This window comes from Triticum aestivum, chromosome 7D (genome assembly GCF_018294505.1).
Source record: "Triticum aestivum cultivar Chinese Spring chromosome 7D, IWGSC CS RefSeq v2.1, whole genome shotgun sequence".
Taxonomy (NCBI): Eukaryota; Viridiplantae; Streptophyta; class Magnoliopsida; order Poales; family Poaceae; genus Triticum; species Triticum aestivum.
In genome coordinates this window covers 534,425,970-534,441,462 of record NC_057814.1, presented here as the reverse complement: position 1 = coordinate 534,441,462, position 15,493 = coordinate 534,425,970, and the positions used below count along the sequence as shown (strand labels likewise).

At 49.1% G+C, this 15,493-nt stretch overlaps 3 protein-coding genes across 3 annotated transcripts; 2 read left to right on the top strand and 1 right to left on the bottom strand.

Annotated features, from left to right (window-relative positions):
• Positions 1–1,468: 1,468 nt before the first annotated feature.
• On the top strand, positions 1,469–3,480 carry LOC123166463 (UDP-glycosyltransferase 86A2). The gene is made up of 2 exons (XM_044584266.1): positions 1,469–2,196; positions 2,292–3,480. Exons 1-2 carry the CDS (start codon positions 1,644–1,646, stop codon positions 3,194–3,196), a joined length of 1,458 nt encoding a protein of 485 aa, XP_044440201.1. The 5' UTR covers positions 1,469–1,643; the 3' UTR covers positions 3,197–3,480.
• A 3,195-nt stretch (positions 3,481–6,675) lies between these two features.
• Positions 6,676–9,719, top strand: LOC123169497 (putative clathrin assembly protein At5g57200). The gene is made up of 10 exons (XM_044587369.1): positions 6,676–6,929; positions 7,000–7,121; positions 7,201–7,584; positions 7,671–7,787; positions 7,865–7,930; positions 8,230–8,310; positions 8,676–8,864; positions 8,945–9,020; positions 9,152–9,270; positions 9,390–9,719. Exons 1-10 carry the CDS (start codon positions 6,752–6,754, stop codon positions 9,717–9,719), a joined length of 1,662 nt encoding a protein of 553 aa, XP_044443304.1. The 5' UTR covers positions 6,676–6,751.
• A 1,551-nt stretch (positions 9,720–11,270) lies between these two features.
• Positions 11,271–13,646, bottom strand: LOC123165538 (L-type lectin-domain containing receptor kinase SIT2-like). Its single transcript, XM_044583204.1, has 3 exons — positions 13,632–13,646; positions 12,264–13,187; positions 11,271–11,864 (listed from the first exon to the last, which is right to left on the bottom strand). The coding sequence occupies exons 1-3, from the start codon at positions 13,644–13,646 to the stop codon at positions 11,271–11,273; spliced, it is 1,533 nt and encodes a 510-aa protein (XP_044439139.1).
• Positions 13,647–15,493: the final 1,847 nt, after the last annotated feature.

Genomic DNA, 15,493 nt, shown 5'->3' with positions numbered 1-15,493 from the left:
GCACGCGATGCACTTAGAGCATAGATCTGGTCCATCCAGCGGCCCAGTCCTACCCTTATTATTGCAACAAAGCTCGTTCTGCAGAAATATTCAACAGAGATTGTGTTGCAGGTTTTTTTCTTTCGATTCCACCTTTTTGCAACATAGATAATGTTGCGGAAGGACTTCTGCAACATGGATGACCTGCAGAAAAGAGAGGTAGAATGTTGCATGTGGTCCACATCGGTGTGCTTGCTGCAGGCAAGTGTTCGGCGGCGGCGATGCGCACAACGCAGGGAGGCGCGACATGACAAGGAGTTTGGGAGCAATACGGGAGGCGGGAGGTAATGCTATAGATCCATATCCTACGACAAACAAGTTCTCGCGGGAGATTGCAACAAGAGCTCAGTTGCAAAATGCTATAGATAATGCTAGCCGAGCCCACGCAGGACACGCATCACATGGAAGAGACGGCGGACGCTCGTGTGTGACCAGTTGGGTGATTAGAAACGTTTCCCTATTCCTATACCCGATGTTTTTTGAACTCACCCTAAAAACACCTTCCCCTATGATGTTGTCAAGAGCCAACTGCGTGAAACTTCATGTGTAGTCGCGCCACTGCCTTCGCCCGCTTGGCTGCCGGCGATCGTCGCTGACCTGCCCCCTCGCGCCGCTGTCTCCACTACCCATTGGTGCGCAGCACGGCGCTATTATTTGAGCCCGCACCACCGTCTCCCCTTTGGGACGGTCGTAAAGGGTCCGGTTGTAAATACTCTTAACATATTTGCTGATCGGCCCAACACTTTGGAAAGACAAAAATATATATAAAAATATGTATCCAGTATGCCGGTGGTGTTGAGATACTAAATTGCCTATTGCCAGCAGCCGAGTGATTCTAGATTTCAGGATAAGATAAAATGTTACCAGAGGTTGGCTGCGTGTTGTTTCCGTGTTTGGCAAATATGGAACCTAGGTGTCATCTTATACCATTTCTCTTCAGAGTCATCTCATCTACATTTTGAAGGAGTTACCTAGTGTGAGATCATATTGTTCAAGGATGCTCTGCTCATAGATATAACCTATCAACATGTCCCATCGTTCTAGGACAGGAAGAACAACTCTACGGTAGATTCAAGTGCCAAAGAGCTTCTCCATGACTATAAAATTCCCATTGATGGGTGGTTACTGTTTTGGGGCAATGGTGGTTTTTGGGCTGTGTACGTACATGTGCGCGAAGGAGGTGCGTCTCGGGGATGATGTGGTTGGCTGTCGGATATGCGCATGGGAGGGAATATTTGAAGAACCACTTTCGCTGTACCCTTTTCCCTTTGGTTACACACATGACCTACCTTTGAGCTGAGTTTAAGCACGGTTAAGGAGCGAATCTGCAGGGACGTGCCTTCTCCGTGGATCGTACAGATCGAAACGCCAGATTAGCAAATTTTGACTAAACGTCGGCACCAAACACCACTACTTCAGAGCGGTAGCCAGTAGAAAAAGCACACTGCACATGCCAAGCGATCGAATCGGATGCCGGCCGGCGGCGAAGAGAGAATTTGATAATGAGCTAGTCCCCGGGCGGTGCTCAGGTCTTGCGCTCTTGAAAGGCGAGTGTCGGTCGGTTCGCAGAAAATCGGAGGAATTAGCTAGCTAGCTAGGTGATCATGGCGCAAAAGGATGCCGGCGTAGCGGCGGCGAGCGGCGGCCGCAAGGGCAAGCCGCACGCGGTGGTGGTGGTGTACCCGATGCAGGGCCACATCATCCCCGAGACGCACCTCGCGCTGCGGCTGGCGGCGCGGGGCTTCGCCGTGACGGTGGTCACCACGGAGGCCGTGCACGACCAGACGGCGCGCGCGCTCGGCGTCGACCCGGCCGGGCACGACGCCTTCGCCGGCGCGCGCTCGGCGGGGATGGACGTGCGCTGCGAGCTCGTCAGCGACGGCCTCCCCTTGGGGTTCGACCGGTCGCTGCACCACGACGAGTTCCACGGCTCGCTGCTCCACGCGCTCTCCGGCCACGTCGAGGAGCTGCTCGGCCGCGTCGTCGTCGACCCGGCCGCCACGTGCCTCGTCGCCGACACCTTCTTCTCGTGGCCGGCGACCCTGGCCAGGAAGCTCGGCATCCCGTACGTGTCCTTCTGGACGGAGGCCGCGCTCATCTTCAACCTCTACTACCACGTCCACCTGCTCACCGAAAACGGCCACTTCGGATGCAACGGTGAGCACCACACGTATGCTCACGTTTCAATTCAACGTGGCGAAATAGTCTGCCATGGCATCGATTTTGAAGATCCTTTCTGGGACGTGTTGCAGAGCCACGGAAGGACACGATCACGTACATCCCGGGCGTGCCGGCGATCGAGCCGCACGAGCTCATGTCGTACCTCCAGGAGACGGACGCCACCAGCGTGGTGCACCGCATCATCTTCAAGGCGTTCGAGCAGGCGCGCGGCGCCGACTACGTCCTCTGCAACACCGTGGAGGAGCTGGAGCCGTCCACCATCGCCGCGCTCCGCGCCGAGAAGCCCTTCTACGCCGTGGGCCCCATCCTCCCCGCCGGCTTCGCCCGCAGCGCCGTCGCCACCTCCATGTGGGCCGAGTCCGACTGCTCCCACTGGCTGGACGCGCAGCCGCCGGGGTCCGTGCTCTACATCTCCTTCGGTAGCTACGCGCACGTCACCAAGCAGGAGCTGCGCGAGATCGCCGGGGGAGTCCTGGCCAGCGGCGCGAGGTTCCTGTGGGTGATGCGGCCGGGCATCGTGAGCTCCGACGACCCGGACCCGCTGCCCGAGGGGTTCGCGGCGGCGTCCGCCGGGCGTGGGCTGGTGGTGCCGTGGTGCTGCCAGGTGGAGGTGCTCTCCCACGCCGCGGTGGGTGGATTCCTGACGCACTGCGGGTGGAACTCTGTGCTGGAGAGCGTGTGGGCGGGAGTGCCCATGCTGTGCTTCCCTCTGCTCACCGATCAGATCACCAACCGGCGACTCGTCGTGCGGGAGTGGCGCGTCGGCGTGACCATCGGGGATCGTGGCGCTGTGTTTGCCGACGAGGTGAAGGCGAGGATCGAGCGCGTGATGTCCGGAAAAGAGGGGAAGGACCTCGGGGAGGCGGTGAAGAAGGTGAGGGCGACCCTTGAGGCCGCGGCGGCGCACGGCGGGTCATCGCAGCGGAGCTTCGATGAGTTCGTCGACGAGCTAACGCGGCGTTGCGGCGGATGTTAAGCTGCGCCGACCGATCGGCCTGAAGCGCTGCCACCCGCCGTTGGAGAACGAATCTAGTTCAATTTATATTGTGGTCTATGTATAATTGTTCACGAAACTTGGACGTGCCCACATACAATGCTGAGATGTGCGCGTTAAATTTGTGTTCGATTTTTTTTTGACATTTTGAAATATATTTTTTGATGGCAAGAGCATATGCTTCCATATGCTAAAGTGAATTTCCGAGTGGCGTTTTGGCACATGGGAGCATATGCTCCTGGATTTTAAAATGTGTTTTAAACATATTTTAGAATGTCATAAAATTCTGACAAAATGATTCTCGCATACATTTCAATATTTTATGTGCATACAAACTTGTTTCGTGGAAAACCGACAACTTTTATGTCATATGCAAAAGGGACAAAATTTAGTGTTTAAAAAGGCTTTTCACGACACATCTTTTTTTGTCTTTTTTATACAATGCGTATAAAATGTCTGTTTTTCATGAAACTTGGCGTGCGCACATACAGTGATGAGATGTGCACGCCAAATTTGTGTTCGGATTTTTTTTGACATTTTGAAATACAGTATATTTTTCGATGGCAGGAGCATATGCTCCCATGTGCCAAAGTGATTTTATGAATTTTATGACATTTCAAAATTGTTTAAAACCCAGGAGCATATGCTTTCATGTGCCAAAACGCCACTCTCTCTTTGTACTTTGTGGTGTGTATTGTGTAGTACTTAATAGCCATCAAAAGTCAGTTTTTTCTGTCTATATGAAACGCATAACCTTGCCCAGCAAGGCTAGATTAGCTCTTGCCTTAGACCCACACACGCCCTCTATAACACGTTATCAACACGATGCTCTCAAGACCGTCACGAAGTGCAATTACATCATCAAAGAACATTTTATTCACCACATCTATTTCAAATGATAAGATGCTATTTTGATCATTTTTTAATTTACTAGTTAATTGTCCGTGCATTGCAACGGGGGCATACATATTACTCCATCCGTTCCTAAATATAAGGTGTATTATTTTTTCAAAAAGTAAAACTTCTCTAACTTTGACCAATTTTTTAGACAAAAATATCAATGTCTAGAACCAAATCATTGTCACTAGATTCACCATGAAATATATTTTTATATTTTACATATTCAGTATTGTAAATATCTATAGATTTTGCTATAAAGTTGGTCAAACATAGACAATGTTTGACTTTTGAAAAACTAATACAACTTATATTAAGGAACGGAGGGAGCATAACATATTATATTAGTCCTCCCTCTGTTCCTTTATATGAGGTGTGTTTGTTTTCCGATAAAATTTCACAATGTAAGGTGCATTTCTTCTAATTAACCCTTCAGAAAAAGCAAAGTATCTCTCATCTGATTGCATGAATATCTTCTTGTAGAGAAAAAAAAGAAAAGTATCTTTATCCCGATTGCGTGCATCTCTTCCTTCCTAGGCTAAATGATTTATTTGCCGATAATCAACTAATTGACCAAGTGTAATTTCGTCATTGATTATCTATAATTATGTTCCTTGATCGCCATGCCGAAAATAATACACCTTACATAAAGAAATGGAGGTAGTACCTTTACACCCACCATATTCTAGATTTTGGTAATATTTGATTTGATTTGAGTATGGCTAGGGGAATACAAGAAAAGCCTTGATTTAGTTTAGGTTTTGGTAAGATTTGATTTAATTTGGGTATGGGCAGGGAAGTCGATGAAAGATTTATCTAAGGTTTGAGGCTTCAGTAAGATTTGTTTTTATTTGACTGAGTTAATGCAGGACATGATTTTCGTAAAATTTGATTAGTAGGACAAGGAAATGAAAGTAACGATTTGGTTTAGATTATTCCAAACAAGGGGAGGGGGCGTGGAGAAGAAAAAGGCAAGGTAGGGGAACCTGCGGAGGAGATGAGGAGAATGCACCAACTCACTTCTTAATAATAGAGATATACTCCATTATTTTATTACTTTCATTTATATTTTACAATTTAGTTTTGCAGTTTAGTATGTCCAATCTTGCCAAACTCGATATCGTGGCTTTGGATATCACTAGTGAGAACCACTAGATGTTGAAATTCACTTGAATCCAATGGGCTTGGTGAAACTGTTAAGAAGTAATCAACTATGGTTAATTAATCTTTGCTTTCCCTCTAACCATGAACGAGTACTATTTGGACTCTATCGACTATATGAAGCGCCCGTTGGAATTATATATACAAGATGATGCCCTCCTCCGCATTATTGCAAAAATTTGCCGTTGATTTTTGGAGTAACATGAACATCTCCAAAGTAGAAGAAAACTTGAATCAATAAAATGTTAGATTTCATATAAAGGCAGTGATTGAAACGAACCATATACCATATGATAAACAATTTGTAATTCGTAACATGAACCATATTCTTTACATGATCTATATCATGTTGCTTGTAGGTGCAGCTTCTCCGGCTACTACGACCTGGATAAATGGTATCTTATTCATTCCAACAGAATAAGAAGGAAGTGAGATGAGTATGTAATTTTAAAATCTCCAAGATTAATCGTTTGGCCAATGTGATGGCCCGTCAGATTGCGAAGTTTAGCTTTGATAATAGAGTGGATGGTGCCCTTGCTAACAATGTTCCGCTCTACATGGTGAATTTTGGAATGAACGATTGTAATAACTCCTTTATTTAATTAATATATGAGGTGGTTTTCGACCAAAAAGAATGGATGATCACCAGACAGCGAGTTATCGGTATACTAAGGCTTGGACTCAAGTTTGAAAGTTACGAGCACCGGGTCTTTTGTGTTCTTCATATTTGCAATTGCATCCGTATATTTCTTCTGGGCTAGAACATGGAAAACTATTGTTTGCGGAATGAGTTGGCATTCTAGAGAAGATATGTGTGTGTTGTCAATCAGATTAGAAGTGAAATGAATAATGTTAAACGTGTATACGAAATTGTTTAATTTGTATACGAAAAATTTACAATGCATACAAAAAAATAGAGATCAAAAAAATATTTATAAAATGTTAACCATTTATTTTAAAAATGTTAAACATGTATAAAAAATATTCCTTATATATACAATTTTTTTAGATATGTGCTAAAAAATAAATAAAATGAAATCTGAAGGAAAATTATGGAACAAAGAAAAAAGAAATAAAACCGAAGATAACCAGAGAAACACGAAGATAACCGGTGGAAACAGTAAAAAAGATAAAAACCCAGAGAGAAAAAACTTGCCCTGCAGCTACATTACTGGGCCGGCCTAGTAGAGCCACGCCAAGGGGAGCGAGAGATAGCTCCCATGTGAGAAGTAGGCCCAAATAATATCCACCCGCACACAGAACTGCTGGGGTGGGCCAGGCCCGTCACGAGAATGAATTAAAATCCGTCCACCCGCGACCGCGAGTGCACCAGCACGACTCGCCACGACGTACTCCTTCGAGCACGACCAAGCCAGCGACACCCGGGGACGGGGGATCGGACATTGGACAGAGAAGCCGGCTCGCCGCTCGCCGGCCAGCCGCCGACACGTATCCGCCCGGCCGCGCATCGGCAGCGGGATGGGCACGGCTTCGATGCAGAAGAGCTGGCGCAAGGCGTGCGGCGCCATCAAGGACTCCACCACCGTCAGCCTCGCCAAGGTCAACAGCGGCCGCGACCACCTCAAGGATCTCGACGTCGCCGTCGTCAAGGCCACCAGCCACGTCGAGCGGCCGCCCAAGGACCGACACCTCGCCAGTGAGATCGCCTCTCCTCTCTCTCCTCTCGATCGTCCCCCGCATACCCGCGACACGTATGTTCTGACCAGTCACCTGCGCCGCGGGCGTCGTCGCCGTCGCTGCAGAGATCGTCAGCGCCCGGTCGCGCACGGAGGTCTCCCACTGCGTCCACGCGCTCGCCAGGCGCCTCTCCAACACCAGCAACTGGGTGGTACGCACGCCGGCACCACGACGTCGACGCCATTGACAATCCGGACACTCGCATTGATGGACGGATCGTGCTCCCGCAGGTGGCTCTGAAGGCGCTGGTGGTGATCCACAGGGCGCTGCGGGAGGGCGACGGCGGCGCGTTCAGGGAGGAGCTGCTGAGCCACGGGCGGCGCCGGGGCCACGCGCTGCAGATGTCCAGCTTCAAGGACGACTCGGGCCACCTGGCCTGGGACTGCTCCGCGTGGGTGCGCACCTACGCGCTCTTCCTCGAGGAGCGGCTCGAGTGCTTCGCGGTGCTGCGGTACGACGTGGAGGCGGAGCGGCTCAGAGCCCCGGCGCCGGCGGCGGAGGGGCAGACGCCTCACACCAAGGCGCAGGGCAGGACGAGGGGCCTCGGCAAGGACGACCTCCTCGAGCAGCTCCCCGCTCTGCAGCAGCTGCTCTTCCGGCTCGTCGGCTGCCAGGTGAGGTTCAGACCATCGTCGTGTTACTGACTGCACATTTTGCACATACAGTTTCTGCAAACATTCGTGCCCAAATTTTACTGCAGCCTGAAGGAGCGGCGTTCGGGAACTACCTCATACAGTACGCCTTAGCTCTGGTGCTGAAGGAGAGCTTCAAGATCTACTGCGCCGTCAACGATGGCATCATCAACCTCGTGGACGTGGTGCGTCTTCCTGCGATCTCTGAAATTTTCTCTTCTCCTCCATCGTTGAGCTCTGACCGGATGACGGCCTTGCGCAGTTCTTCGACATGAGCAAGCTCGATGCGATCAAAGCCCAGGACATCTACAGAAGAACAGGAACTCTGGTACGTGTACTTATTATGAGACCAGCGTTTCTTCTGCATTTTCCCCTGTGGAATTAACTGTTTTTTGCGAATTGATGGTGCTTGGAATGCTAGGCGAAGAGCCTGTCTGAATTCTACGAGCTCTGCAGGGGTTTGGAACTCGCCAGGAACTTCCAGTTTCCAGTTCTCAGAGAGGCAGATACCTACACTCACTTAATTCAGCATTTCATTTGTTTCACTTCAGTTCAAGGAAGTACTCCTTCAGGAGTATGTTTTGATGCTGAGATGATTTTATTTTCCCTGTGTTTTGTTTTCTTCAGCCACCGGCGTCGTTTCTTGTGACGATGGAAGAGTACATCAGAGAAGCTCCCAGAGCTGGCCACGTTGCAAATAAGACCATTGTGAGTCATTAAGCTTAAGAAAGGTTCAATAGATTTTTGAAAAATGTCACGTTGCAAATAAGACCATTGTGAGTCATCAGAGAAGTTCCCGGAGCTATTATTTCAGTAGTCTTTTCTCTGATCTCAAAAGTGCCTACTGCTTATGAGCTAAAAAAGGTTCTCAGCTTCAGTTACCACTGAAACGAACAAAATGCCAGTTACATTGTCGTTTGAACTTGACTAACATCCTGCTAACATTCAAGTTCATACTGGCCGCGAATTCGTGTGTCCTGATCTTTTCTTTTACTGAAACATAATTATTTCGGGACCGACTGAAAATTCTGGAATTCCGGTGAAATTCACTGGCTTTGGAACCAAATTGGTAGGAATATCGGCAGCTGGATCCTACTGCAGACCAAGAAGAACAGCCACCGCCTGAACCGCCGCGCGAGGCCACGACCAAAGAACCTGCAGTGGAGGAACCGATGCCGGAGCCCGAAGAGGAACCCCACTCTGCACCTGAGCTCAACGATGAACCGCAACCTACCACCACCACTGACGATTTCGATTTACTGGTAAGCTGCCAATGTCTGTCATTGCATTATACAGCCCTGATGTTTAGCCAACTGTTATCTGCCGGTGTGTGTGTGTGCAGGGTTTACATGAGGTGAGCTCTGCTGCCGCTGAGCTCGAGGAGAGCAACGCACTGGCCCTGGCCATTGTAGCGCCAGGTAACAAGCATGTTCCATGCAGCTGGGCTCTCATCTTCCTCGCTCCACTTCCCAGCTCCTCCCTGCTCGTCGTCCCATGGATTCAGCTCAACAGCCGCTGACTCACTCTGCTCCATTCCTCTGTGGCTCAGGTGGTAGCAGCGACGCGTCTGCGTCTGCTGCCGTTGACATGGCTGGATCTTCGGGCTGGGAGCTGGCGTTGGTCGCGGCACGGACCGACATCAGCAACCGATCGACAGAGATGAAACTGGTACTACGCAAAGAGCAGAACCCCGTGCGGCAGTACCATCCATTGATCCATGTGAACTGCCCCCATATTTCTGTAACTCTGTTCTCACTTGCATTGCCGCCGTTGATGCTTTCTTGCAGGCCGGGGGCTTCGACGGCCTGCTGCTCGACAGCTTGTACGAGGACGCGGCGAGGAGGCAGCAGCCGCAGGCCACCTACGCGGACCCCGCCGGGGACCCGTTCGCCGCCTCGACGAGCGTCGCGCCGCCGACCGACGTGCAGATGTCGATGATGGCGCAACAGCAGCAGGAGATGTTTGGGATGCCGCTGCCGTTTCAGCATGCCGGTGCCGGTGCTTCTGGGTCTCAGGCCAATCCGTTCGGTGACGCGTACTCTGCTATGTTACCCCAGGGGCAGGGGCAGGGGCAGGGCACGCCCTTCCATGGCCACGGGAGCGGCAGCTTGATCTGAGCATGTATGTTTGTTTTGTGTAGAAGAAGTAGCAGCATCCGGTAGCTCTGGTTTTAATTGACTAGAATCATTCTGGCTGTGCGCCATGGGATCGATACAGATGATGAATCTTATCTTTTTTATCTTCTGACAAACCACACCTCTACATTCGTACATATAAACATCACTACATCAGCAGCGCTGTTTTCATCTTCTGCCTCCAATACAGCAACATACGTAGTACATAGTTTTTTTTAAGGGGACCCGACCTCTATCCCAACAAAAAGTTACAAAGACATTTAGGATGCACACAACCCGAAAAAAAAAGAAAGAAATGAAAAAAATGGCCGCGCCAAAGTGATCAACTCCTCTCAACATCGGCACACAACCACCATCAAAGACAGCACCCGAAAAACATAAAAGGCCTCCAAAAGCGACGCCTTCAAGAGAGAAACAGTGCACAAGCGTCGTCGTCGCCCGATCCAAGATTATAGGTTTTCACCTTGGAGAAAGACCGAGCTCTCAAAACAATACCTTCAACAAGGTAATTACCAGGCACATCCAATGAAGGACAGACCTTAAGTTTTCACCCTGAAAGTCACAACTCGGCACCCGAGGAGCATCACCAAAAATGAAATTCTCCTGTGCTGCTGCCCCCACTTGACACTGCTGCTACTGAAAGTTATCAAACATCTGGCTGACTCCATCGCCTATAAGGCCCCATCCGCCTTACTGATCCTCCGATCTTAGCCATCAAGATTTTCTCCGCTGCTGTCTGTGCCATGGAAATCGAGATGCCGACATGTTCCATGGTGTCGACAAACGACAGAGCTTCGCGACGCGCCCTCCTGGAGCCACGTAGGCTGATATGGACGTGCACGACCGGATACTATCCGGTCCAGATATCCTTGGGCAAGATCTCCGGCAGTAGTTCCGGAACACGTCAACAGTCAAATCGAAGAGGATCGATCATGGAGATAAATGCCGTGATGCGACAAGAGTACAAGGACCGCCACCACAGTGCTGCCTCCATCATGTTGACGCCATCGCCGCCACGATGGAGGACACCGGCCCTCGCTGCTCACAACCCGCGACTCCAAGCGCCAGATCGGACGGAACTGGCACCATCCACCCCGCCATCACGCCGCGCCAGCCCATCCTGCCACCTTCGCCACACAGCCATCACCGCGTCCACGCACCACCGCGCCCAAGGCCCGGCCATTCGAGACGCCGCCGCAACGCCCTGCGGGAGCGCCGCGCTCCACGCCCGCTCGCCACGTCCCGCGCCGTAGCCACCAGGGGAGGAGGGATAAGAGCCCCGCCGCCGCCGACGCCAAACTGGGCTTCGCCCGGCGGCGCCCTCCGGCGGCGGCGGCGAGGGAAGTGGGAGGCGGGGAGGAGGTGCGGGAGCAACCTGGGCGATCTCGTATCCTAGTTAAGTCTCAAGAAATAGCAGAGCATTCATATGAAATAGCAGAGCATTCATAGGTATCAAGATTATTCCACCAGTAAACATACTTCACCGTTACCATACATGACATCTTTCGGTTTCACTAAAAAATACTGTATTGATCATCTTCCTCCTGAAAGATAAGTCATGGTCGTGGCTACAGAGTTGGATGAACTGATATATTGATCAAAGCCTTCATCTCTTCCTGGAAAACTCGGTGGGAAATCTGGGAGCAGCGCATCCTTTCCAAGGTATTGCATAATTAGGCGCATGCTTGGCCTAGCACTTGATATCGAGTGTGAGCATAGAAGGCCAAGCTTTAATACTAACTCCACCTCCTCCGTTATATAATCTTCCAGTCTTGGGTCTACTGTTGCAAGGATTGCATCGCGTTCCCATGCATGGCGCACACAATCTTTTAGTAACAGCTGCTCACCAGAATAGCTCACTCCTATCGGATGCCTCCCGCAAGCAACCTCCAACATGAACACACCAAACGCAAACACATCAGTCGCCTTGGTTGCCCTCCCAAGCATGGCCAGCTCAGGAGCAATGTACCCTCGTGTGCCGGCAATGTTTGTGACGTGGGCTCCTGTTCCATTTTCGTGGTTGTGCAACCTTGCAAGGCCGAAATCACCAAGTCTTGCATTCATTTCGCCGTCGAGTAGCACGTTGCTTGTCTTGATGTCTCGATGGATGACAACTTTCTCCCAATCCTAATGGAGGTAGAAGAGACCAGATGCGATGCCCTTGATAATGTTAAATCTGTAAACCCAGTCTAGGTCTTGCCTATCTTGACCGTGCAAAAATCTATCAAGGCTACCATTTGGCATGTAATCATAAACTAGAAGCAGCTCATTTCGATGACGAGAATAGCCGAGCAACTGAACAAGGTTGCGATGGCGGAGGTGACCAAGGATCATAATCTCAGATATGAACTCCTTCATCCCCTGCCTGGACTCTGGTGAAACTCGCTTGGTTGCAACATTTTGTTTCGAGGTTTGTAGCATCCCTTTATACACCTTTCCAAATCCCCCCTCCCCTAGTAGCATTGCATCACTGAATCCTTTTGTTGCACTGACTAGCTCTTTATATGTGAAAGATGGTGGACCAACCTCGATTTCCCACTCAAAATTATTCCTTGCCTTCTTTCTAAGAGCATAAAGAACAGCACAAATAAGAAGCACAATCACTGTTGATATTGTGACAACCAGTACAATAATGGCCCTAGGGATATGCGAGCGAGTCTGTGGTTTCGGCCTAACATCTTCTATAACTTGAGACAAAGATGTGTAGTTCAGTGGTTGAGCCTTCCCAGTTGTATTGAAACTCCAACCAATAATGTAGTGCCTAGACTTAAGGAGGCCGGTTGAAGATGAAAACCCAACATAGAATGAGTTGTTTGCCAACACAGATGTAAGATTGACAGTGCTTGATAGTAGTGGACGTTGAGGCTTATGCTCTAAATAAGGTGCTAAGCTGACACTAAGGTTGTGTGAGGTGCCATCATAATCCACCCATACTTGCATTGGTTGACCACTAGCAAGCTTCAAGGGAGAGAACATACCATTTGATGCGTAGTAACCAGCTGTGTGGGAATTGATAGACACCATGCTGTTTACATCAATCCCAACATGGTTTTCATCAATATCAGAAAATTGGGGATTCTTGATGGTATCAAGCTCAACAGCAAATAGTTGATTTGTGCCATTACCACGGCTCTTCATGTTGGTCAGGCCCAAGTACGGACCCGGGTGGGCGTCGAACACAAATCCCACCGTGGATGAAAGTGCAAAGGCAAGCCCATGCGCACTCACCCCATCCTTGCTATCCGGAGGGATGATGAGGAACACAAAGGTTGTCGAGAAAGAGGTAATATAGCCAAATGAGCGCCTAGAGAAAGCCCGTCCACTCCTCTGAGGATCGCTGTTGGTCAGCATAAGTGCTCCGCTTGTGATAGAAGCCACACCATCAAGCCGGAGCATGCCCAAAGGGATGCCATCACCGTATCTAAAGCCATCTTCACCAATGGCATAGGGCTTGAACATAGGGATGATGAAGAGGAGAAAGAGTACAAGGAAGCATGGCAACATAATGAAGCAAAACACCTTCCTCTCAGCTGTGATATCTTTGATGAAGCAAGTACCAAAGAACAAACATGCCAAATATATAGTGCAAGCGTTCTCTCTCTCTCTCTCTCTCTCCACTTCCTCATGCCATACATAATACTAGGTCATACCTAATGCTGAAGAAAACAAGGTCAAATTGGAAAAGATAAAGAAAAAGAAGGTCCATTGAGCAGGTAGAAACATGCACCTCCTCGTATGGAAGCAATCTAGCTAACTATAGAAACATGCACCTCGTATGGAGTAATATATGCAACGTTGACTGACTTCCGAAACATAAGTCACACGGCGAAAAACATGACCTACTTTTAACAAGTCAAGTTCCGTTTTGTGGAAGCAGCTCCTCCTCGGGCGTACCTCGAGGCACGTCATGCTGCCATGGAATTACAATTCATCGTTGTTACCATATGTCCATATCCAATGTTTGCAGCAACGTCAGTGCGACAAGCACATACATCATACTGAAGAAAAAGTAGCCAAATTTTAAAACGAAAATAAGAAAAAGAAGGGCGTTCGACAGGTACATGCAACCTATATTTATTTTCCTGACCATAGGTGGAGTATTTTGTATCATGTCTGTGTGTCGTCATTGCCGAGACGAACATATTGATCCATCAGAGATCAGACCCACCGAACGAATCTATTTATATACTGTATTTGATTAGAGAATGTGGAAACAGTCAAATTCAGACACATAAGAGTTAATAAAAGCTTTCTTTATCAAGAATAAAAAGGTTGAAGGATCATTGAGTTCATATCCACGTTGTTCTACTCGTGAGCTTACGACATGACCAACGTACTGTTGAGTATGGTAATTATTAAAAAACATAGGATAGACCAAAACTTATTCTAGCTTGTCGTGTACTCCATGATGGTTATATACTTCGACATATATGTTCACGAGGCTCAATCAATACAACAACAATTTATAATTTTCATCAATTCCCTCTCTATTCTCCTCACATGGTATTAGCCTAACTGATCCAAACCCTAGCTGCCGCTTCCGCTCCACGCTGCCCCCGGGGCGGTCGGTCTCCATGATCACCGTCAGGGGCCACGTCGCCCTTACCTAGGGATCGTCCGTCGGTTGTGTTGACCGACTGCCCTAAAGAGTCTTTTCTCCCGATCTTTTGACCCGGCTTTTATCTCTCTCTCGCTGATCGATTTGATCGTTTTTTTGGTTTTTCGATTTAAGATCGGTTTACGCGGTCCGTGCTGCCGCCCCGAGGTCTTCCCCATCGTCGCCCCGACCCGCGCGCTACCACTGCGTCGTTCCTTTGGGCCGTAGCATCGTGGCACGCGGTCCACTTCGCCGTGCACGCGCGTTGACTTCTGTGTGGTATGCGTCGCGCCGCACGCGGGACGCCACCGTCCACGCCGGTCTTCGTCACGCTATCAGGTTCTTCCTCGCCCACTTCAAGCACCTCCGCTGCGCTCCTAACCTAGCCGTTGCCGCCGCCGCCGCTTCTTCTTCCCGGTCCATGGCGACTACCTCGACACTGGCCACCCCGACTCGACATCAACCACGGCGTCCCTCACACGGCTACCTCGACCACGGCTACACCACCCTATGCTCTCGGCTACCTCAGTTTAAGTAATATGTATCACTTTTGTGGTCGATGTTACTTTGGGGCTACTAACAGATGGCTTAAACCCAATAGTAACACTATTACTACAAGATATGCCATCGTAAACTAGTATCCAAATTACTAGATATATAGCCGTCGTAAACTAATTACCATTCAATACGCTTGTCTCTAAAATAAGAAAAAAGAAAATGGTGACCGGACTAGCAATCTACTCCCTCCGTTCCATAATATAAGAGCGTTTTTAATACTAGTGTAGTGTCAAAAACACTTTTATATTATGAGACGGAGGGAGTAGTTTTTATTATTTATTAACCGGACGGTGGCTAGATAGTAATCCAGTTAATGCTATTACTATATTTCCCATGTTTCATTACTATGCATATACATACAAGTACTACTTATGTTACGACAGAGAACCTAAACGGTGGCTGGGCGAGAACCTGTGCGTGAGCTAGTAACCAAATTAATACTATTACTATATTTTTCATAGCACTTTACTGGCAGGTGGAAGAAAATAGCGATTAAGCCAGCACGCATGTGCGACTTGGCCGAGCGGTGTGCGGCGGAGCGCATTATTAGAGATCTGCGCTCGCGCTTACTTTAGCGCACGCATGTATGTGTGTGTATATA

Bases quoted from the DNA above. Each gene is read 5' to 3' on its own strand.
- LOC123165538 (XM_044583204.1), bottom strand. The intron at 11,865-12,263 runs GTTGGTCCACCA...TACCTCCATTAG, and splicing joins ATTTTGAGTGGGAAATCGAG to GATTGGGAGAAAGTTGTCAT.
- LOC123169497 (XM_044587369.1), top strand. From the start codon at position 6,752: ATGGGCACGGCTTCGATGCAGAAGAGCTGGCGCAAGGCGTGCGGCGCC. The intron at 7,122-7,200 runs GTACGCACGCCG...GTGCTCCCGCAG, and splicing joins CCAACACCAGCAACTGGGTG to GTGGCTCTGAAGGCGCTGGT. The intron at 8,865-8,944 runs GTAAGCTGCCAA...GTGTGTGTGCAG, and splicing joins CTGACGATTTCGATTTACTG to GGTTTACATGAGGTGAGCTC.
- LOC123166463 (XM_044584266.1), top strand. From the start codon at position 1,644: ATGGCGCAAAAGGATGCCGGCGTAGCGGCGGCGAGCGGCGGCCGCAAG. The intron at 2,197-2,291 runs GTGAGCACCACA...GACGTGTTGCAG, and splicing joins CGGCCACTTCGGATGCAACG to AGCCACGGAAGGACACGATC.